This window comes from Erigeron canadensis, chromosome 9, assembly GCF_010389155.1.
Source record: "Erigeron canadensis isolate Cc75 chromosome 9, C_canadensis_v1, whole genome shotgun sequence".
Taxonomy (NCBI): Eukaryota; Viridiplantae; Streptophyta; class Magnoliopsida; order Asterales; family Asteraceae; genus Erigeron; species Erigeron canadensis.
The window spans coordinates 37,615,717-37,640,956 of NC_057769.1; the positions used below are offsets into that span (position 1 = coordinate 37,615,717).

Here is a 25,240-nt window from a genome sequence, read left to right on the forward strand (position 1 = left end):
ACAACAATTTGGGGTTTTGGTTTATTTGGCTCGATGAATTTCAACCCACATAAAGGAGAAAAAAGATTTTCACCTTTATGTGTGTGTTTAGGGATTTTAGAACGAACATATTAATTAGGGATTTTTTAAGGTATTTATAATTAAGTCTTCAAATCAAATTTGGAAACCAAAAACCCCAAAAATCCCTCCCTAATTTCGTCCTCCCCCACCTAGGATTCATCTCGAACTGCCCTAAGGGGCTAGGTGGGTCGGACGGGCTTTCCTTATTTAATTAATTAACTATTAGTTAATTATGGAGTTTTAACTATTAATTATTCAACCCGTTAATTCATTTAATTAATCAAACTACTTTTAATTAATAAGTTATTTATCAATCAATTAAAACTAACTTTAACCGACTACTATAAATAAATTTGTCGGTTTATCCATTTATCCTTAATTAACTCGCGTTAATTTATAAACGTATAATTAAATACTATTTAATAAAATGCGTAAATGATCAAATATCATTCCGTAGCTTTATGGTTAAACATTATAACTGTTCTATTGTGTATGACCCTACAAACTCAAAAAATCCGAAGACATACGATTAGTCAGGTCTACGAAAGTTCTCACAATTTCAACATTAGACACACAAGTACTGTCTATGGAAAATGTCAAATGAAGCTCTTAAAGCTACACTAAACATGCATAAAAAAGTTGTACATTTCATATCAAAAGCGCACTCCTAGATTTTATAGTTAATGTACAACTATTAAATGCACCTTTTTTTTTGAACAACGAATTAGTAGTTGGTAATTAGCGAAACCCTATTTATATACTTAAAAACTCAAATTTTAAGACACCATTGAAATACATACTTTATAATCTATACAACATGGATTTAATCATATTATGATTACGTGTTATATCGCTATCGCTATCGCTATCGCAATATATTATATATTACACTGTACATATAGAGATAACTTTATTTTGACTTGTTCTGAAATTCAATCATAGTGCATGTAGAACGTAGCATATATCTTAATCGTTATAAAGAAAATAATCTAAATATCCAAAACTCATTATAGATATACAACAATTCCTACTTTTTCGAGTTTTCACAAAATACACATAAACATTGTAAACCATGGCTTGCGATTCTGGAAATCGCATACCGTTACTTGCATTTTTTGCGAATTGGCATACTAAGTAACTGCATTGTTGCAAATTACAAACCATGGCTTACAAATCGCAAGCTATGATTTGAGATTTTGATGAGAACTTTGTAAAACAATAACTTTACACATTAGTTAAAGACAATATTTGTAAAAAATAAAATGAACATTCTTACGCATTTAATTTATGTGTAAAATTTCTTAAAGTTATATAGTTTTGATAAAAGGAAAACATTAGCTATAACTATTTTAGAAACCTATAATTTCTTAAAGTTATATAGTTAAAACCAAAGGTTTGTTAAGATTCACGATATTTTTCTTTTTACTAAAAGATCATCAGGGAGGTTATTTTTTGTTGACTGATGCATACAAAATACATCGGGAATGACATTGCTAGTGATCCTTTTTAAATTAAAGGTTTGTTAAGATTCAAGATATTTTTTTTGCTGAAAGATCATGAAAGAACCTTATACATTTGTTTTTCATTAACTTATGCATACGGATGGTCATTTTGTTTAGTTTTGATCCTTTTATGGTGAGAAATTAAAGTAAAAAAAAGCACAAAAGGAAAGTGCCACATGTCCACTTTCTTTCTATTAAGAGCGTGCAAATTCAATCATCCAAACCTTTGTTAGAGCTAAAACTTATTTTCTTAGATATAAATGTTTTAGGTAAATGGTCATCATGTTTCAATTCTTTTGATAGTAACAACAAAAAGAACAATACATCATAAGTAATGTGGCTGAGTATCATATTAGTTCCAATTATGTGATAGGTCACATAATGGTGATCATGCTAGCTGAGAAGCACTACAAGTGACATACCAACTTGCTTATTTTCATAGTAAATGGGAGGGATTTTGCACCAAACTCCGATCATATACCATAACCTGGTAGCTACCGAGCATAAAATCAAAAGGTGGCCAAGAGATTGAAGGATCATTACAGAATGGACACAAGAAACAAGAAACCCCTACATATCGTTTTACAAGATTATTTCTTATTGGGAAAATCTCACCTTCCAACTAAAGACATCAATTGTAATAACCAATCAATTCATAGATTTTAAACAGAGAAAACACGATCACTACCACATGCAACCTATACCATCCTTCGAGGCCTCCATTACCCGCTCCAAATTGTTTCAACAAGATTAAAAAAAGCTAGTTTTCTCTATACTATATAAAAGAAGATTGTTATGACATCATTATCATTTCATTATTCTATATAAATGACTTATTTGGCACCTTCAAATTCATTCTTAAAAGTTTTTTTCTTTCTTATTTTATTTATTTATGATGTCATAAAAATTTTCCTTTTTAAAATTTATTGCATTTTTATTTTTGTTATTTTATGATGTTATTTTTTTGTAAGAAATTTTTTTTTAAAAAAAGTTCTCTAATAATTTATACATAGTTTTTTAGTCCAATCATCTAAATAATTTTATCATAATAGATTTTTAAATTATCTGAATATTATGCGGGTTAATAAGCTAATTTTAGGGTATACTATTTCGAGGTTATGAGTACTGTTGGACTGCCGCAACTTCAATGACAAAGATACATTTTTAAAAATTTTTTATTAATATGTTTGGGTTGAACCCGGGTTGATTAACTAGTTAAATATATAAACTACGTTGTCTAATTTTAGTTTATTATTATGTCTTTTTTTTATGAACAACAACTTGTCCACAACACACATTAAATTAAAGGAAAATGATTTAATCTTTTAACGATTTGCCCTAAAAATCTATCTAATATTCCATTAATTATTTTACCTAATTTTGTTTACTGATTTTTACTAAGGAATTTTAAGATATTTTTAGGAAGGCTAAATTAAATTTAAATAAAATAACAAAGTGAGTGGAAAGTCAAAAATAAACTTTTGTCGGAAGAAACAGAGATATAGAAAAACCCTAAATCGGAGAAACCACAACACACACATATATATATATATATCGACGGCGATGATGATGATGAGGAGGAGGATACTTAAGCAGAATCGCGTAAGATAGACCAGACCGTATTACTACACTTTTGTGTGTGTATGTGTATGTGTTTGTAACAGCGACATAGAATCTCACACACACGACACACACAATAATTGTGCGTAATTTGTACGGTCTATCCCACGCCACTCTGCTTTTAATTTATATTCCTTTTCTACTTTATCAATAATTAAATTAGATAAATATCTCAATTTTATCAGAATATATATATATATATATATATCTTAAACATAAAAGTAAGTAAGTTAGTAAAGCTTCCTTTTTAATTTTATAGTTTTATCTTTTATATATATATATATTATTGGTATGATGATAATTTAATCAGGTTTGTTGATTTTTTTTTTGTTTATTTGGGGTATATGCAGCAGTTGTGTTCTGATTAGGTTAAAGCTGAACATTTTTTTATTAAAATTATAAATTGTTGAAATTTAAAGTGATTTATTTTTTATCAAAAAAAAAAAAAATGGATGATGAGACTAGAACTAGCAACAAGGAGGAGTTAAAGCCTTCTTATTGGCTGGATGCGTGTGAGGATATAGATGATTTGATCATTCCTGCTGGGGATTTTGGTTCGGTTGAAGGTGGTGGTGGTGGTAGTTCGGATGTGGGTTTGGATCCTAGTTTTTTTGATGGTGTTCTTGATAGTATACCTACGGTTGCAAATGTTGTTGATGCGGGTGATGCTTTCAAGGTTACAATGTCCAAGGTAGGTAAAGATGATAGTTATAATGGTAGTGGAAAGAGACGAGGTAGTGGGAGCGATCGTGATAATCGAGATAACGGTTACGATACTCAAGTTGGGAAAAGGCCTCGTCTTGAGAGTGGTAGTGATTATAAGGAAAGATTTAGTAGGAAGAGGAGCCGTGATTACGATTGGAGGGATAAGGGTTCGGTTAGGAAAAAGGAGCAACATTTTAATGGTGGTGGAATGAGGGGTAGTAGGGATGTAGATTGGAGGGAGGGAAGAGGTTATTGGGAGAGGGATCGGTTGGGGACGAACGATATGGTTTTTCATCCGGGCCCGTGGACTGGTGCTTGTAAAACAGATGTCAAGGCTTCTGTTGAGAAAAATGTTGACGGGGAGTTAAAAAAGGACAATGAGGCCAAGAAAAAAGTGCCGCAGGAGCATGCACGAAAGTATCAGCTCGATGTTCTTGAACAAGCTAAAACCAAAAATACAATAGCTTTTTTAGAAACGGGGGCAGGAAAGACCCTCATTGCTGTTCTTCTTATTAAAAGCGTGTCTCTTGATTTGCATAGACAAGGCAAAAAGATGCTGGCTGTGTTTTTGGTTCCAAAGGTGCCTCTTGTTTATCAGGTAGTTTTTGCTATACAAAATGGTATATGCATCTACTTTTTGCTTTTTAACTTGGAGTAGCCCATATTCTTACGTTTTCTGTTATCCCAATCACGTGTTCAGCAAGCAGATGTTATTCGTGAGCAGACTGGCTTCCAAGTAGGACATTATTGTGGTGAGATGGGTCAAGACTTTTGGGATGCTAGGAGATGGCAACGGGAATTCGAGAAGAAACAGGTGACATATTATATGGAAAATCCTATAGTTATTAACATTTAAAGTTATCATGTTATGAATATGAAATTCTGTTTGCTATGGGTTCATCTTTCTTTTTAACTGTGTCATTAAGAACAGCGCTATACGGTTATAGCGGTCCTTGGGAAAAATAGCGGTTAAAAATAGTGGTCCTACTATTCTCGGCACGATTTTACCGATATCGGTGCTATAGCGGTAAAATTGTTTTGATATAGCGTTTTTTTATATTTTTATTTTTTGCCCGAACTAAAGGAAACACTCATTTTTGCAAGTATTACTAATGTTTTAAATATTGACACTTTTAAGCTTGATTTTAGATATCACTATTGAGTATTTAAGTATTTTAAGTAATATATATGGATATTGCATAACATAAAAATTAGCGCTATCTCATAGCTATCCTACCGCGATAACCAATATCTCAAATATCAGTCCTTGACCAATATTTGATTTTGAACTGCTATAACTACATAGCTTCTTAGTTGACATGTAAAATAATGTTACATATTCACATTATATTGAGGTATAGAGTTTGATGTGATGCTTACAAATTTCAGTGGTAGAATATCCTCGGTGAAAATCTACTTGTAGTCATTAGAATAAAGAATAATAATAAAACTGCCAAACACATTTTCTTATATGCATTTAGGGCGGTATGTAGCAATTTTATGTATGCCAATGATACGGGGAAATTAAATCTGTGCTGATGTGTGATGTGTCATATCGTTGCTTTTCTCCCTTGTACTCGTGCTTAAAAATTAAAATGCCTTGACTCCCTTTCTTCTATTGGAGCTTACCATTTTATCTTAACTACCTTATAAAGCATTTGATCCCACCATTTTCTCAAAAAAGAACTTAATCTACTCAAACTACCCATCTCTTTTATTAAATACTATCGGGGAACCCGCGCGTTGCAGCGGTGACGATTTATAGCACGCGAGATGTCTTAATAATAATACAAGCTGTCTAGATTATTTTCGTGAGATCCGGCAATGAAGCATCTAACCGTATCTATCATTTTAAATACAAGTCTCGGATTAGATGAAAAAAACGGGGTGCAAAAATTAACCATGAAAATTAACCATAATAGTCGTCGATGATCACAATAAACTTGAAATATATGATACAATCAAAACCTTAAATATAGACAATACTAAACAATTTAAAGCTCATGATCACAAGTCACAACACACTTGAAAATATGTGTAGTAAAATTCGTCTTATTGTGAAGTAAAATTCTTCTTATAACTTATGATACAACAATACATTACTCTGGATTGAGGTATACACTTGGTTCATCTATCATCTAAATACGAAACAAAATTGTGTATGCCAAAATTCTAAGGGATGTGGACTTCCTAATTGCCCTTCAAGAGTTACGAAGCCACCTCTTGTAGTGGCATGGCCCGAGTGCATTCTACATCCCTGAAAAATCAAGTACGAAACCATTGAAAAATTTAAAATCAAATGTATATATAGTATGTAGCTTTAATTAAACAGCATAGGTGCTTAAGTCAGAGCAATCACTTTTTAAGTGATAAATAGATTCTACTTATTTTTATTATATGATGATGATGACTATTGATATTTCGAGAATACACATTATCAATATTTCAAAAATACAGTTTTTGAATGTCATTGCTAGATGCTTAAAAGGTAAACTTTTAGGTGACTTTTGACGCATTTGATCCTACAAACATGACATACACAACGTTATCATTAGAAATTGCAATTTCAAGCCATTAACTGATGAATGGGTCGACTTTTGGTTAAAAGCTTATTGCAAATGGGCCAAATGTTGTATTGTAATTAGTTAACACAAATTTAAAACTAACATAAATTTTAGGCCTGAAATCCTAAGTCAATTTAATCAGATTTGACCGAAATCAGTCTGGCTAGTTAACCAATCCACGAGCTTTGCACCTCTTATATTAAGGTTCAAATGTTTAATAATCCTTCAAATAGTTAGGTTTGTATAAAAAAATGTGTTGTTTACATTAAATTGTAGAAAGGAGCCAAACACTCAAGAAAGCTTACATTCATAATTCGCCCATCGAATCCGTTAATTAAGTGTTTGTCAATACTCTTCATCACAGTACAAAATATATTTCACTGAAACTAATCATAATAGATGGTATATACAATCATTGATTCAGCTATTTGATCAATATGTGTGCTGGTGGGTTAATACAGAAGAGGAACTTACCATAAAATCAAAATGTTTAGGGGGCGTTTGGTTATAGAAAACACCCCTTGTTTTCCATTTTTGTTTTCCAATAAAACATGGAAAACAGAAAACGCGTTCTAATCATAGATTTCTAAGAATGTTTTCTAAGAAAACAAAAAACAAGGTTTTCTATTTTTCCATAGAAAACTTGAAAACACCTTTTTCTTGTTTTCTATTTTCCATTTTCATTTTTCAATTCATTCCACCCCCTCCCCTCACAACACTAACATGTTTTCTAGTTTTCTAATTAGAACGCGTTTTCAAAATTTTTATTTGTTTTCTAGAAAACAAAAACCCCATTTATTTTCTTGAAAATTAAAAATGAAAAACTAGAAAACATTTTCTACAACCAAACGTGCCCTTAGCATTGTGGGAATTCTGTATACCCTTAATCTTAAAAATAATTTCACGAAGCTCCTCATATGCTGTAAAATGAATGGCACCAAGAGTAACCTATAGGCTGAATATAAGGATTAGAAAGCTTCATTAATGTAATATAGGAAGCAAGCATTTCATCCATAGGAAATCCATAGTGAAATTAGATTAAATTCCTAAAAAACAACGGTATTGTGATGCTAAACTAAACGATATTGAACTATCACGATATCGTACAAATGAACATAACATATATCCTACCAGTAAAAGTGTGGGTAAAAGCCCTTTGTATAATGCCCTCCATCCTTCCCTCAATATGGTTTTCAAAGCATCTGTGATTGTGCAATAAAATAAATTGTATCAAAGTTAGTTTCTATTTGGGTACATATTGACCATTGAGCTAAAAAGGAGCATACCAAAAAGCACATTATTCCCTGTCTAGCATAAGAGATTTAGCATACCACTAAAACCAGTATATGGCGGAGACCGTATATGGCGGAGACTGTGCTGCTAAAGTTGTAATCTTGTTTTGACGACCCAAATAGGATTGGTAAAAATACATACCTCATAAGTAACAACTTTGAGAGAATAAGAATACCAAATCAATCTTAATAAAAAATCACAACTAATCATATATATGTAAGAAAGGAAGAATAAATTAAAAAAGGCACACCACCAAATGAATGGCGGTGATGAATCGATATATCGTATTTCAGTTTTTGGTACACGATAATTATAACACAACTATCAATATTAATATAGAAACTATTATACATTAACAAAGAAACAACTACCATCTATAACCCCTTAGATATATTTTGGTCTGGATTTTGATAGTTCATATATAGTGCTTACGAATTATCCAACGAAAGGAATTTTATTTGTAGTAATGGCCATAAGACAATCCTCGCACCATGCTAATTACGAAATATAATAATGAAAACATATTTAATTTACCTTTAATTAAATTAAATCCGACGATGTTATGAAGAATCCGGCGGTATGTTATGAAGAATCCGGTGGTGGTGGCTGGAATTCACATATTGAATCAGGCGGCGGTGGGTAGGTGATATGGCACCGGTAGTTGAAGGGATTTGTGAGATTCCGGCGGCGGTGGTTGGTGATTCAGGCGTTTGATGAAACTGACGGTGGTGGTTGGCGGCGATGAATCCGGCGAGACAGAGAGAGGGGTTGTGATTTAAAGAGTGTGTGTTTGTGGATTTGATTAACATATTGGTGGGATTGGTGGCGATAAATCTAGCGGTGGTGGTGGATCGCGGTGGTGATGGGGGAAGTTGGCGGTGGTGCTGGAGTAGAGAAGAGAGAAACGGGGGAGGGGTGTGGAGTTGGTTTAGGTTAGTGTTTGGTTTTTTGTTAACCGAAAAACGTATGAGGGTAGTTTGGTCTAAGGATAGGGGTATAAGGGGTATTATGAGAATACTGAAAAAGATGCTTAATTTCCAAAAATAAAAATTCAATATGTTTTATAGAGGAGTATAGATAGATGTTGACCATTTTCATCTAATATACCTATTATACCTTTAATGAAATTATTTACAATATACATCTCTCAACCCCTAAAATAACTAAACTACATTCTTTTATATCAATTTATTTTACATTAATAACCACCTCCGCGGCCAACACCACCGCCGCTACCATAACCATCACCCGTCGCTGTCACCTCCGCCACCGTTACCACCATCACACCGCCGCATCGCGCGGGCATATGACTAGTAATTTATAATGTACCAAGTCATAATTGCCAATACTTTTTGTTCTATTTCTCTTTTAAAGTCTGCTTAGTTTGTTATGCCTGCATCTAATAATCAAAGTTATAAGCCTATCTCAGAGATATTACCTACTTTTGAGGAATCACTATCGATCAACATAGTATTTAGAAAGTGAGTTGCTAAGCCAGTTGTAGAAACTTATGATTGTCTTGTTGCTACAAAACTAATTACCCATTTACCCCCTCAGTCCAAAGAATAAGAATCCATGTTTCACATTTGGTATCTGGATGTCAATTGAAGTGCTAAATAATGCTAAAGCAATAGGAGATTAAATTCTGTCAATTAGTCATTCAGGCCTATCTGTATGTTATTCAAGCTGGAAGCAGATCAATGCCTTTTATTGGCAGGTTGCAATGAATCAGCTGCAATTGTTTTAAATGACTTGGCTTATCTATCACCCTTTTAAATTTTACATCTTTTTCCGTGTAGGTTCTAGTGATGACTGCTCAAATTCTTTTAAATATTCTTAGACACAGCATAATTAAAATGGAAGCAATTAATCTGCTTATTCTTGATGAGTGCCATCATGCTGTAAAAAAACATCCATACTCTTTGGTGATGTCGGAGTTCTATCACACAACAACGAAGGAGAAAAGGCCATCAGTTTTTGGAATGACCGCCTCTCCTGTTAATTTAAAGGGTAATATGCATGCTTTATGTTATTGTTATCAATTTCTGTTTTTGTCATTTGATGCTAATCTAGTGATGGAGCTGGATTAATACTTATTTGTTCGAGTAAGCCATGTGGTTTTTGGTGTAGGTGTCTCTAGCCAAGTGGATTGTGCCATCAAGATTCGCAATCTTGAAACAAAACTAGACTCTGTTGTTTGTACTATTAAAGATCGCAAGGAGCTGGAAAAACATGTTCCAATGCCAATAGAAACTGTAGTAGAATATGATAAAGCAGCTAGTCTATGGTCACTACATGAGCAGATTAAGCAAATGGAAGTGGAAGTTGAGCAAGCTGCACAATCGAGTTCCAGGAAAAGCAAGTGGCAATTCATGGGAGCCAGAGATGCTGGCGCTAAGGAGGAGCTTCGTCAAGTTTATGGTGTCTCTGAAAGAACAGAAGGGGACGGGGCTGCCAATTTAATTCAAAAACTAAGAGCTATTAACTATGCACTTGGTGAACTAGGGCAATGGTGTGCTTACAAGGTACTGAAGTGCTAACAATTGTTTGTTTTTAGTCAGCCAAGTTCTGTTCTTATTAGTGGTAATTTTTATCTAATTTGTATGTTGGTGATGAATTTTGTACACACATAAAAAAGTTTCCCCAATCCAGTTCGACACCTCTAGTTCTAATATTCTGTCTCGTAGAGGACCCTTGGCTCTTTGATCGGGACCAGTCTTACTGTGATTTGTCAACCTTCTGTTTTGCAGGTCGCACAGTCATTTTTGACAGCCTTGCAAAGTGATGAAAGGGCAAATTTCCAGCTTGATATAAAGTTTCAAGAGTCCTACTTGAGCAAAGTTGTTGCTCTATTACAGTGTCAACTATCTGAGGGAGCAGTTCTACAAAATAGCATGGGTGAAATTGATGAGAAGGGGTGTGAGGCAACCTGCCTTGATGAGATTGAGGAAGGAGAGCTTCCTGACAGCCATGGTGAGTATATCTCAATGAGTCATCCTCATCTGATACATATAGTGTTCTGGATCAAGTTGGTTAAAAATAGAGTGAGAAGTTCTATTAAAAACATGTGATTACAATTTTTTTCGTGAGTCTCCTATTTACCACACCATACATTCGTGCATCTTTTTTGTTTTGTTTTTTCATAGCTGTATCTGGGGGAGAGCATGTGGATGTGGTTATAGGAGCTGCTGTGGCTGACGGAAAAGTGACCCCGAAGGTCCAGTCACTGATTCAGATACTTCTCAAGTATCAGTACATGGAGGATTTTCGTGCCATCATATTTGTTGAGCGAGTTGTGGCTGCCCTTGTTCTTCCCAAGGTTTAGTGTTGGTACTCGAAATTTGTTTTATTGCCTACCTCTTAATATAACAATCAACATGACACGATGGACAAACATGCAGGTTTTTGCAGAGCTTCCTTCTCTAAGGTTTATTAATTCAGCAAGTCTAATAGGGCACAATAATAGTCAAGAAATGCGGACTTCTCAAATGCAGGATGCTATTTCCAAATTCCGAGATGGTCGTGTATGTATTGTAGTAAACCTTGTTAACTATCTCACTTAGGGGTGGCAATATTGACCCAATTTTATAGAGAATGGGCCTCTTATGGATAAATAAGTTAATTCTAAATGGAGATGGTCAAATGGATTGAGTGGGTCAGACAAGTTGAATATCTTTCTAAAATGTGTTCAATTTCATAAAACCTTTCATTTGTTTTTAATTTATATTTTTAGGTTCAGATATATTATTGTAATAATATTGTTATGAAATCATGTTCAAAGCTGAAATTATATATATATTACTTATAAAAAGAACAGAAAGTTGTTTGCAGTTAGGCAAACCTGTTTTGACCTGTTACAATGTTGCCCCCAGAATGTTAGTGTTTGCATTGTGACTATATGATTGGTGATCGTTTGTCTCCAACCTATAGGTGACACTTTTAGTTGCCACTAGTGTTGCTGAGGAAGGTCTTGATATTCGACAATGTAATGTTGTTATCAGATTTGACCTTGCTAAAACTGTATTGGCATATATCCAATCTCGGGGCCGGGCCAGAAAGCCAGGTTCAGATTACATCTTGATGATTGAGAGGTACTGGCCATTATATTATAAATCTTGATTATCGCTCTATACTAGACAAGAAATGATGAATATGTCATCTTTTCCTTCAGAGGAAATTTGTCACATGAGGCATTTCTGAGAAATGCTAGAAATAGTGAAGAAACTTTGCGGAAAGAAGCGATTGAAAGAACTGACCTTAGTTATCTTATGGGGACCTCAAAGTTGATTTCCATAGAGCCAACTCATGGTACGGTCTACCAGGTGGAGTCAACCGGGGCTGTTGTGAGCTTAAATTCTGCTGTTGGGCTTATTCATTTTTACTGCTCTCAACTACCTAGTGACAGGTAGCACTAATAGTTTTGTTATCTTGTTATCGTACTATGTGGCGAGTGAGGGGTGGTATCTTATGTATAGTTTTGTGCATGCATTTTGTTAGATATTCAATACTTCGTCCGGAGTTCATTATGGAGCGTCATGAGAAGCCAGAAGGCCCTACTGAATATTCATGCAGACTTCAACTTCCTTGTAATGCACCATTTGAAAGACTTGAGGGTCCTGTTTGCAGTTCAATGCGCCTCGCACAACAGGCATGCGATATTATCTTTTAGAAGTGGAATGCTGTGTGGGTTGGGTGATGGGTCACTAGAATGGGTATATTTTGGTACCGGATGGGTTAGATTGACCTGAAATACCGCCCATTTTCTCATAAATATAGCGTCGTATATGAAGTTAAAAGTGATACTGTTATTATTTAATATAATCATTGAATGCAATTATTTAGGAGGTTTTATTCCTTAAAGTTTACACATTGGTCTACTTTCAACCTCTTGTTGCTTTGTTATTTTTCCCATAAATGAATAGATGGATCCTAATGGCGATTTCTATCTTCTGTAAGGTTGCCCTTATTGAATAGATCCAAGGTATGTTATAAATTTATATCCGTTGTTATCATGCAGGCAGTTTGTTTAGCTGCTTGTAAGAAGCTTCATGAAATGGGAGCATTTACTGACATGCTCTTGCCCGACAAGGGAAGTGGAGGAGAAGGTGAGAAAGCTGATGAAAATGATGAAGGAGATCCACTTCCAGGAACTGCCAGACATAGGGAGTTCTATCCTGAAGGTGTAGCTAAAATACTTCAGGTGAGTTTTATCTACTGATTTGCTTCATACTTAAAATGACCGGTGGTGGTTTTTTTTATGTGCTTGCTTCTAAGTTTTAACTTATCGGCCATACAAATTTTGTGTACTTTTGTTTGATCAGATGCATATTTTTCAGCTAGTTGGGTTTTTTTGTCTGGTGTAAACTTGTAGGAACTGACAATATATATATATCTAGAGATTTAGGATATTATCTATGTTTATGTTGACTCTGTGGTGTTCTGTTTTGACCAAATGACTTGTTTTGAATCCCTTTTGGTTCAAACACAATTATATTTGTAACATTTGTTAAACACCTTTCTGTGTTAGAGCCTCAATGCAAACCTGCCTTCACCACATGACATGGCCTTCATCGGCCAATGGTTTTATAATCTATCACCCTCTGTCCTAGACCTTGAGATAATCATCAAAGATGACATAGCTTGTCTTATAGTAAGCATATACATCAGTCATCTATACTTTTTCGCTTATCTAGGTTGTATTTGAACCAGTTTCTGGTTTATATAAAATGTGAGCAAATTTTTTGTACAACATACATTTAATAAATAATAGTACATGTGAGCTAATTAAGTGTCAGATGTCACTAGCAATCATGCAAACTCCAATTATTCCGTTTTTGCCTCACTTGATTATGTTTCACATTGAATGTTGTGTGTGATATGTTACACTAAACGTCTTCTTTACAGGGTGATTGGATTGTCTCTGGCAGAGATGATTGTGATAACTCTGAAGTGTTTCATCTGTATATGTATTCTGTGAGATGTGTTAATGTTGGGTCTTCAAAAGATCCATTCTTGACTCAAGTTTCAGAGTTTGCAGTGCTTTTGGGAAATGAACTGGATGCAGAGGTACACTGTTGCACGTTTAACTCTATTTATTTTCTTTGTATAATATAATTAAATGATCATTTCACCAAAAACATTTTAAAGGTGTTATCGATGTCAACGGAGCTTTTTATCGCCCGAGCAATGACAACAAAGGCATCTCTTATCTTCCGAGGGTGTATTGAAGTTAATAAGAGCCAGGTTGATTTCTTATTTAGTTGTTTGTTGCTGTTTATAGGTTTCAGTGGTTTACATCTGACTTTTTTTTTTATGCAGTTAAACTCATTGAAGAGTTTTCATGTAAGATTAATGAGCATCGTACTAGATGTGGATGTCGAGCCATCTACCACTCCCTGGGATCCTGCCAAAGCATATTTGTTTGTGCCTATCGGTGAGAAGCAGACAGATCCTATAAAAGAAATTGATTGGGATATTGTAGATAATATTATAAAAACACCTGCTTGGAATAACCCACTTCAGAGAGCTCGGCCTGATGTTTACCTTGGAACAAATGAACGGAGCCTTGGCGGGGACCGCAGAGAATATGGATACGGGAAGTTACGTCATGGCATGGGGGCATTGGGACAAAAGTCACATCCTACTTATGGTGTTAGAGGAGCTGTAGCACAATTTGATGTTGTTAAAGCATCTGGATTGGTCCCTGATCGAGAGGCTAATGGAATGTCATGTATCATGGACATGAAGATATCTGGCAAACTGATGATGGCTGATTCTTGTACCAGTGCACAGAATCTGGTTGGAAGGATTGTTACTGCAGCTCATTCTGGGAAGAGGTTTTATGTTGATTCTATACGATATGAAATGACAGCTGAGAACTCATTTCCAAGGAAAGAAGGTTACCTTGGTCCACTTGAGTACACTTCATATGCAGATTACTACAAGCAAAAGTTAGCACTCCTTGTCATAATTTGCATATAAATCCTTGATGTTATATTTTTCTCTTTTCAGTTTGATAACCTATGTTCTTTCTCAATGCGAGGACTGGATAGCTGTATGCACCTACTGATGTGCTTAAAGATGAGAAATGAGTAAGGAGGCGCTTCATGATTTTTTTGATAGTTACCGATACCTTTCTCGATTTCTGCTTCTTCATGCACATCAGTGGTGCACGCATTTGGCTATTTAGTCCTTTCGCAGCTACAGGTATGGAGTTGAACTGATGTATAAGCAACAACCCTTGATAAGAGGCCGCGGGGTGTCTTATTGCAAAAATCTGCTGTCACCTCGATTTGAACATTCAGAAGGTAATGTTAGTTGCACATCTGCTATTGTTTGCAACTTTATTTATTAGTGGATTGGCTAAAATTTGAATTTTCAGGTCATGAAGGCGAATCTGAAGAGACTACTGATAAAACATATTATGTATTCCTTCCTCCAGAGCTGTGTTTTGTACATCCTCTTAGTGGATCATTAGTTCGTGGAGCACAGAGATTACCATCCATAATGCGGAGGGTTGAAAGTATGCTGCTTGCTGTTCAGCTTAAAAATGTTATTAGCTATACTGTTCCTGCTCTTAAGGTATTGTTGTCCAAATGTTCAATCGAGCTTCTTTTTTTTTGTTGTTGGCTGTTACTGCTGTTATATATGCTGGTGGTTGCCTTCTCATTGTCACAGATCTTGGAAGCTTTAACTGCGGCTTCATGCCAGGAGACTTTTTGCTATGAAAGAGCAGAGCTGTTAGGAGATGCATACTTGAAATGGGTTGTTAGTCGTTATCTATTTCTTAGATATCCACAAAAGCATGAAGGTCAGCTCACCAGGATGAGGCAGCAGATGGTTAGCAACATGGTATTGTACCAGTATGCACTTACCAAGGGACTTCAGTCATATATCCAAGCGGATCGATTTGCTCCGTGTAGATGGGCTGCTCCTGGAGTACCACCTGTTTTTGATGAGGACATTAAGGATACTGACTTTTTATCTGATCAAGACAATAGAGATCTAAATGGGACTGTAATAGAAGATGGAGATGATGATCTCGAGGATGGTGAGCTTGATGAGGGTGATTCAAGTTCTTACCGAGTCCTCTCCAGTAAGACACTGGCTGATGTTGTTGAAGCATTAATTGGGGTTTATTATGTTGAAGGTGGGAAACAAGCTGCTAATCATTTCATGAAATGGGTCGGGATCGAGGTGGATTTTGATTTCACGGAGATGGAAGGGTGTGCAACATTGCCTAGCAATGTTCCAGATAGCATACTAAGGAGTGTGAACTTTGATTCTATAGAGGGCGCTTTAAATCTCAAATTTCGTGATAAGGGTCTACTGATTGAAGCAATTACTCATGCTTCGAGACCATCTTCTGGAGTTTCTTGTTACCAACGATTAGAGTTTGTTGGGGATGCGGTACTGGATCATCTTATTACAAAGCATTTGTTTTTTATGTACACAGATCTTCCACCGGGGCGATTAACTGATTTGCGAGCTGCTGCTGTAAATAATGAAAATTTCGCACGTGTTGCTGTTAAACATAACCTTCATGTGCACCTCAGGCATGGTTCTAGTGCCCTTGAAAAGCAGGTGTGTACTTTGTGGTAGAGTACATTTCTAACGGTTGTTCACTTACCTATTATTATTAGTATTAACATACAATATTTCATTAACCTGTTATGAGCAGATCCGTGATTTTGTGAAGGAGGTGGAAACTGAACTGTCAAAACCAGGGTTTAATTCATTTGGTCTGGGAGATTGCAAAGCTCCAAAAGTCCTTGGTGACATAATTGAATCTATCGCTGGTGCTATTTTCTTAGATAGCGGAAGGGACACATCAGTTGTATGGAAGGTTGGTTAGTTTCTAACCTAGATATGATTTAATTAGATTAATGGGGAGTTTTACTATTTCATATACCTATTTCACCCTCCCTTGGTGGTCATCCAGGTTTTCCAACCTCTGTTGCATCCAATGGTGACTCCAGAAACACTTCCAATGCATCCAGTGCGGGAGCTACAAGAACGTTGCCAGCAACAGGCTGAAGGACTGGAGTACAAGGCAACACGAGCTGGTAACTTGGCTACAGTAGAAGTGCTCATTGATGGCATCCAGGTTGGTGTTGCTCAAAATCCCCAAAAGAAAATGGCTCAAAAGTTAGCTGCTCGGAATGCCCTTGCTGCTTTAAAAGTGAAAGAAACTGAAGCCAAGGAGAAGGAGGAGAAAGAAAATGAGGAAGGAAAGAAGAAGAATGGCAGCCAAACATTCACCAGGCAGACTTTGAATGACATTTGTTTGCGTAGAAATTGGCCAATGCCATTGTACAGGTATAGAAATCTTCCCTATCTTATACTGCATGGATTTTTCACCATCAAACAAAGTTTCAGTAGACAAGTCAACTCTTGTGGCATTTTCAGGTGTGTCAGTGAAGGTGGTCCCGCACATGCAAAACGGTTTATATTTGCTGTACGGGTAAATACTTCTGATAAAGGATGGACAGACGAATGTGTTGGGGAACCTATGCCAAGTGTAAAGAAAGCAAAGGATTCTGCTGCAGTTCTGCTGTTGGAGCTTCTAAATAGGTGGTATGCATAATTATTTTTGTAAGATTGGTTTTGATCCAGAACTGTTCCATTTGGAACATCTGCTGATTGGCGCTTCAGTAATTTTAACTGTCTATGTATTCGAATATGACTTGTATGTCAACATCTAATCAGCTTAATCCTGGGCAGATTATAGTTCAAGTATAGCTTCTGCTTAAAAACTTAAACCTATCTTTAGTTTATTATGCATCAGTTATTCAAAACGATATCACTGATGGCATAAGTAAACAGTAGATGTAACCATATAATTTCATTTAGAAATTGTATTTGTTATTTAGATTAGAAGTGTTCCAAATTTTGATTTTGGTAATTTTGAAGTCTATAGTATTATTTAAGCTACAGTAATACAAATTTTATTTCAGACCTTGAAATTTAGGTTTACATTGAATGAAGACCAGATCTTGTAACAGTTGTGTATGCAAAGCATAACTAAACAAATTTTAGGCTAACTTGTAATACGATAGTATTATTTTTTAAGTTTTTTTTTATATCAAATTTATCATCACGAGAAATGTATTGCAAATTGAACGTATTTGCAAATTCTTTGTCAACAAGTGTTAGTAGTCGACGGGGATGTAGAGATCATGAAGTTACTTCAAAAGTTCAAATCATGAGATTAAATTGCACTTAAAAGTCAAAATACGATTATCCATGTATATTCGGATTTCACCATATTCTATATATGTATGGAATAATATTTCATTTACGAAAATGACAAATGTTCAAACAAGAAAATAATAAATGTGGCTAATTTGGTATAATAATTCATTAACGAAAAGGACAAATGTTCAAACAAAAAAAATGATAAATGTGGCTAATTTTGTAATTTTATGAACATACTAAAAAATCTAATGCTGATAAATGACAAATCAATATCAAAAGTGTGTATATAAAAAAGAAAAGAATGAGTGGAAGTGATGCATCACCCGTTTTTGGGTATGAATCTTCTGGTACTATAGACCGTCTATTCAGAGTGTAAATTACATAGAACTATATTTGGTAACTCACGATCCTCATACATAGATTACAAAATATAGTTTCTTTATTTGTAAGTTACGAATATATATTATGTACTTTTCAACGGTGGACCCATGTAGTCATATACTCTAGCCTTATGCGTATATCAATTATTACTCATTCAAGTATTTGACTAACATGCATAACGACCCATTAACAATATATTTGTATCTTTGGATTTTCAATTTGGGCATGAATTCTTACAGATATTCCAGATAGAATAGATTGACGTTAAAAATATAATAAATTAAAATGAAGTCAGAAACTTATATTGTAACTTAATATATATATATATATATATTGAAAAGTTAAATTATAGACTTCTTATTTTAGGGACATTTTTCAATCATTCATTTTTCACCATCTTCGACCACCACCATGATCATCCGGTGACCGCGATCACTGCCACCACGACTTACACATGTGTAAGTACAACTTACACATGTGTAAGTTATATATTCAACCACCATCTCCTACCACCACCAATGATCCTCCGGCAACGACGACCACCGCCACTAGGACTTACACATGTGTTAGTTACAACTTACACATGTGTAAGTTACATGTCCCTAATGGTCCCTACTTTAAGGAGTCCTTAATCTAACTCACCCATATATATATATATATATATATATGAGAAAAGTGAGTATGAAGCTGTTATGCACTCATCTTGGGTGAAAAACCCCTCACATACCAATATTTTAATATTTTGAATAAATGTTTGCCCCCCATGCTTTTTATGGTTTAAAAAAAGGTATGACATGGATTTTTCACCCAACTTAGATGCCTAACAGCCTCATATTCCCTTCCTTATATATATGTATATAGGTATTTTACCCCGCGCGATGCGCGACTAGTTAAAAAGGTTATTTTATGCATTAGTAAATAGCTATTCTATAGATTTATCATGTAGAAATTGATTATGTTATAGTTCATGCTTAATTCGTGGATCACTTTGGTCACCTTTTGTTTTTTCCAACATGTTGATATCACAGTCACTTAACCTACTATAGTAATTACACACCCCTTATGAGAACATTTAATCTAAGATATTTTGATATCATCAACACCACTATTTGTGTAGCCATAAATTACGTAAAAATGAATTCACCTGATAGATTAACACTACTATGAATCAAACGTAAATCGATAATGTAGCATGCTGCTAGTTTTTGCTTCTAGTTATGCTTAAAAGATGAAGAAAATACCTTATGTTAGTGATGACAAAAAATAATCCTAAATACAATTAAGAAATAGAGTATTTTATCTCCGTCAATCAAAAAACTCATTTGTAAAACTCGGTAACTATTATCATTATTATATAGTAGATTTTGTTTTGTGGCTAGAATAGTAACAACCAATTTTGGTTACTTTATTTTGTGATTCGGCCAAGAGAACGAAAGAGATGAAGAACAAAATTGTTTTGTCATATATAACTGAATGATATTTTAAAATAGTTTTTAAAATTTCATATAGTATTCAAAGTTGTATATATTGTATTAAATAATATTATTTTTGTCAAATATCCTTACCAAATTAGTGGAGATATTGAACGACTTTTTATTCTTCATAATATGGGTTTTGATTTTTTTTTTATATCTTGTGTATATAAATTTGAATTAATATTTTATATTATCTTTAATAAAATAAATTAGATTGAGAAGAAATAGAAGATACAAAATAAATATTGTAGAAAAAGTATGGAGATGACACGTAGGATAAAAGCTTATGTGGTAATGTTTAAAGGTAACTTTAGATATAGAAGGCTTTAGAAATGGATTATCAATACCATGGTGGTTTTAATTTTTGTTTAATCTAATTGACTAATTCAGAAGAGGTAGAATGTGCCGTTCCAAAAGAGAAAGAAAAAGAAAATTAGGATGTAGAATTTGATTTAAGTGTGGTGTAGGTCTCGGACTCCGGGTGATTTACAATTACTTGAATTTATATGACTCAATTTTTTTTTGGGTTTTGCTAAACGAAACCCTAAGGGTTTTTGTTAAAGTATATTAATTAGTTGTACCTTTTTACAATAAAACTCATCTTATTTGTACTTACCGGCTATTGGCAAAGAAGAAGGTATACACCAAGGTAGTTTTTATACTTAAAAGAGGATATTGTTTATTAAAACAAAAAGTTTAAATTTGGAACATATAATGTTAAGATTTATTAGTTTCGATGTTATCTTTTAACTAATTAAATCTATTTTTTACACTTAATTTGTTTTATTTATTTGTTTTATTTTTGTATATTCATATAGTTTTGAAATTTCCATATAATCATCATAAGAAAAAATGGAAAAGAACTTTATGTAATGTTGAATAAAAAAGATAATGAAATATCATTAGGTATAGACGTGATTTTTTAGTTAAAGAGAATATATCATTTTATCTAATGAGAAGATCTTAGATTTCTACAATATATTTATTTATTTATCAATTAATTAATATTAATATATATATATATATAAGTTCATTTTCTTTCTAAATATATAGTTTATTTTTGAAAAAAATATGGAGTTGACACATAGGATAAAATCCTATGTGGCATTTTTTCAATATAGTTTTAAATTGTAAGAGGGCTTTAAAAAACTTGATTAACTAATTTTTTATAAGAGTTATATATATATATATAGGATAAAGATCCAGAGATTGTATCTTAAGAAGAAAATGTTTGTTTTTGTTTTCGTTTATGGACTTTTTATTTTACTTTTGTCATTCTCTTTTTAATAAACTAATTTCGAAAAAAAATGAAAAGTTAAAAATATGTTTTTTTTTTCAAAATGCGTAACCCGTAATAGGCGAGTTACCTCATCACCGATCACCGCCTATAACCTAAACTCCCACCAGCTACCCCTTATTAATATCCTAAAGGGAGAAACTCTTACCGTACACTTATTTGTATAGCTTAATTACTAACTTAGATTATATTATTTTTTTAATTATATTTTGTAATTTTTTTTTGGAATGAGTTAACTGAAAACAGAATGAAAAATAAAATATCAAGAAAACAACCTAAAAAAAAATAAAAAAATCGAATTTTCTTGCTTATCTGCTTAAAGACCTTGTTTCATAATCTTTACCATATATATATGGAGCATGAAAACTAAAAGAGAAAATGTCACAAATGGTTCCTGTGGTCGGTCATATTCGCATTTCAAGCCCTGTGTTTTTTTTTTCGTTGCAAACAATCCTTGAATTTTTTATTCTCATTGGCAACAGTCCCTGACACTAACATTCGTTAGTTTTAACCGTTTAAACCCCTCACGTGATCTATATCCTCTTCGTATAATAACTTTTAATCACATTCCTATATATATATATATATATATATTAAACACCGGGGGAAAGATAATTTGAGACCAACTAAAAAAAGTCCAAAAAAGGACCATTGATTTTCGTAAGTTACACACCACCATCATGATCTACTATGATATACAAGACTTTTTTGTAAAAACACTAAGACTTTCAAGCGACGGGCTCACAGAAAAATCATGTGTAAGTTAACTTACACACTTACACATGTGTAAGTTACACATGTGTAAGTAACTTACACATGATTTTTCTATGGATCCATCGCCGGAAAGTCTTAGTGTTTTTACAAAAAAGTCTTGTATATCGTAGTAGATCATGATGGTGTACAAAAATCAATGGTCCTAGTTGGTCCTAAAATAAAAGGTGGTCATCAAATTTAGCACCATCTCACAAGTTTCTTTTTTTTAATATTTTTGGTAGGGCCCACATTTACTTTAAGTTTTATTTTTAAACAACTCTGGTGGGGCTCACATTTATTTTAAGGTTTTTTGAGGCCACCTTTCTTTAATTCCTTCGGGTTTTTTTGTTTATTACTTTTGGTGGAGCCCACAATCATTTTAAGTTTTCTTTTATTGAGCATTAGTCCCTACCGTTAAATATATGTGCAAAGATCGTCCTTATCGCAACAATATATTATAAAAACTGTAACGGGAGCTAACTGACGTTAACTTCTTTTGCGCAGAAGTCTAAGTAATGGATGCAAATCAGGTCCTTCGGTCAAACGCTTCTTATATGTCTGACGACAGTTATAAAAGCTATTACAAATCATGTTGATTTCTTTAACGAATAAAAGTATAAGAGTATATAGTCTGTTTTTTTTCTTCAGTTTTGTCACATTTTCTTTTTATAAAATTAATAGAACATAATGTAGTTGTTACATACTTAACATTCGTTTATTATTACTTGAACTATTCAGATAATTGAATATGTAAATGATTGTTATATTTAATGTTTGTAAATGGCTATACATTTTCAAACACACGTTAAATAAGAAATAAACACATGTGTCTCCCGTTTGTATAAAATTTCTAAAAGCAACGCGGTGTCTCCCGAGGCAACGCCCGGGGTAATGTAACTAGTTCATTTTAAACCACAAATCCAACCACACCTGATCCCTTTCACCATCAGCCATCTTGCACCAAAATCAAAGTAAAAAAATTGCCATGGTTGAAATGGAGCTAAATAATAATATTTATAGATTCTTATATGTTTGTATGTATATGGCAACTTGGAAAAGTAACATAAACATGAAACATACGGAGTATTTGATGACATATTCACTTCCTCATCATGTTAAATGTCATATTCATCAGCAACAGTAGCATAAATGAAAGGTTAGTATAAAGATTATCAATGGAGGAAAATTACAGAAATGTCGAACAAGCTCGACGGGTGTGCGAGGCTTTCATTTTAAAAGCCAGTTGGGATGGCTGGAGATGGTGGCGGTGAAGAAACACCACCCTTGAGATCGACTTGAGATGGTGATATTTACTTTATCCTTTTTTTTCCCCAATCCACTACACTTTTTCGAATTTTTCTTTTTCTTTCAAATGAGACATATTTGCCTTGCAAATGATACTTAGTGTGAAAAAATTATAATAGTAGAAATAGAAGAAGAAGAAAGAAAGATAGCTACCTTTGGAAAAGATGAAATAAATAATTACAAAAATGTGAGTGGATATGAGTTTTATTGCAGATTCGTAAGTTTTGAGTTTAAAAAAAACAAAACAAAATTCCCAGTTAACTTTGAATATGGTTTTCCAATAAAGATGGTCTCATCGGTTTTTGTTTTTATGTTGCGTAATAATTACATATATGTATGTATATATGAGAGGTGTGTATCGATTTATTTTAATGATTGATTATTGGGGAAGACAATGGATTGAACTTGTGTACAACTGAAAAATATGACAAAAAACAAAACATGTGTTGGCCGGATTTTGGTGATGGTGGCCGGAAAAAAGAAGAAGAAAAAGGAGAAGGAAGAAGTGTATGTATTGTTGTTGTGACACTTAAATGGACAATTATACCCTTACTAATGGCCTAAACTTACGAATGTTAGTGCTAGGGAATGCTGGCAACAAGAATGAAAAAACCAAGGACAATTTGCAACGAAAAAAAAAGAACAGAGCGCGAAATGCGAATATGACCAATTACAGGGACCATTTGTAACATTTTCTCAAACTTAAATAACTAGAGGTTTAAGTTACTTGGACAGTAGAGCATTTGCATGTTGTTGAACAATATCACACAACATAGCAACATGATTTTCATCGGTAAGAGTTGCGCCTATAGCGGCCCGAATACGTAAACGCCTTGGATCAGCATGTGGGTCATGTAGACACGCCCTGTCCCGTTTACGGATTCGAGTAACTGTTGGTTGAGATCTTGGTGTCATCATCGGCAAACTAATGATGCGGCCGCTGGGGAGATCCTAAACGGCACCATGGCAAAGTTTGTTGGAACCACAACTTCAAAGGTGGTGCTTGTGGATAAAAGTGCTTCAAAATGCTTAGCCATTTTGACATGTTTCCTGATGAACTCCCTTATCCCGGTCACTCCATATGTTTTCATAACCATCCACAGCTTGAGTGTTCGAAAACGCCTGCTGAGAGCTATCTGCCAGTAGTCCTTGTAGTCCACCACCTGTTTAGACTCGCTTGCTTTGTTTTTCAAAAGCTAGCTCAGGATTATTGGTGGAGAGAGCCTCTGTGAGGTCGTTACGGTTTTTGACCCAGAGGCAACAACAATCCAAAGTGGTGAGGAAATAAAGCGTGACAAAATAACTATAGTAGGTTAAGTGACTGTGAGGTGTGACTAAAAAAGTTACCGTGAACAAATGAGGTGTGACAAAATAACTATGAAAATTCACACTTAAGAGTGTGAACTTTTATTTCTACACACTTTTTAGTGTGGAGAAATTTCCATACACTTTTAATTCAATATATTTCTACACACTAAAAAGCGTGACAAAATTTTTAATTTGTTCACGCTCACCTAAAAGTGTGAACAAATGCAATATTATTTGTAGTGGTACTACGAGTACTTTTTATAAATCAATTGGATTAAGCCACAAACTTTTTAGCCACGACTATTTTTCTGTGGCCAAATATCAGAAAACGACAAAAAAAGTTAACAACTTTGACTAGAAAGTAAAAAAAAAATCGGCCACGACTTTATCGTTGCTAAATATTTTTCTAATTTATTTTTGAATTAAATAAATAAGCGAAATTGGAAAATATATAGCCACGACTTTGTCGTTGCCAAATGTATTTTAATTTAAATTTTTGCCATGACTTTTTTCAGAATTGGCCACGACTTTTGCCACGACACTGTCGTGGCCAAATGTATTTTAATTTAAATTTTCAGAATATTTAGCCACGAAAATGTTGTGACAAACGTCGTGACCAAATAATTTCTGAATTTTTCTTTTTCTTAATAAATAAAAATTTTTTAGCCACGACAATGTTTGTGACAAAAGTCGTGGCCAAATATTTTTGAATTTATTTTTTTTGTATAAAAAGGAAAATATTTAGCCACGACAGGGTCGCGACAAAAGTCGTGGCCAAAT

General features: G+C 34.0%; 1 protein-coding gene across 1 annotated transcript; it reads left to right on the top strand.

The window, feature by feature from the left end:
- The first annotated feature begins 3,582 nt into the window (after positions 1 to 3,582).
- On the top strand, positions 3,583 to 17,441 carry LOC122584003 (endoribonuclease Dicer homolog 1). The gene is made up of 20 exons (XM_043756371.1): positions 3,583 to 4,485; positions 4,588 to 4,701; positions 9,544 to 9,754; positions 9,875 to 10,269; positions 10,495 to 10,717; positions 10,891 to 11,063; positions 11,146 to 11,268; positions 11,675 to 11,835; positions 11,916 to 12,149; positions 12,242 to 12,392; positions 12,762 to 12,944; positions 13,649 to 13,810; positions 13,892 to 13,987; positions 14,063 to 14,694; positions 14,951 to 15,051; positions 15,126 to 15,325; positions 15,422 to 16,327; positions 16,425 to 16,589; positions 16,686 to 17,062; positions 17,153 to 17,441. Exons 1-20 carry the CDS (start codon positions 3,631 to 3,633, stop codon positions 17,328 to 17,330), a joined length of 5,640 nt encoding a protein of 1,879 aa, XP_043612306.1. The 5' UTR covers positions 3,583 to 3,630; the 3' UTR covers positions 17,331 to 17,441.
- Positions 17,442 to 25,240: the final 7,799 nt, after the last annotated feature.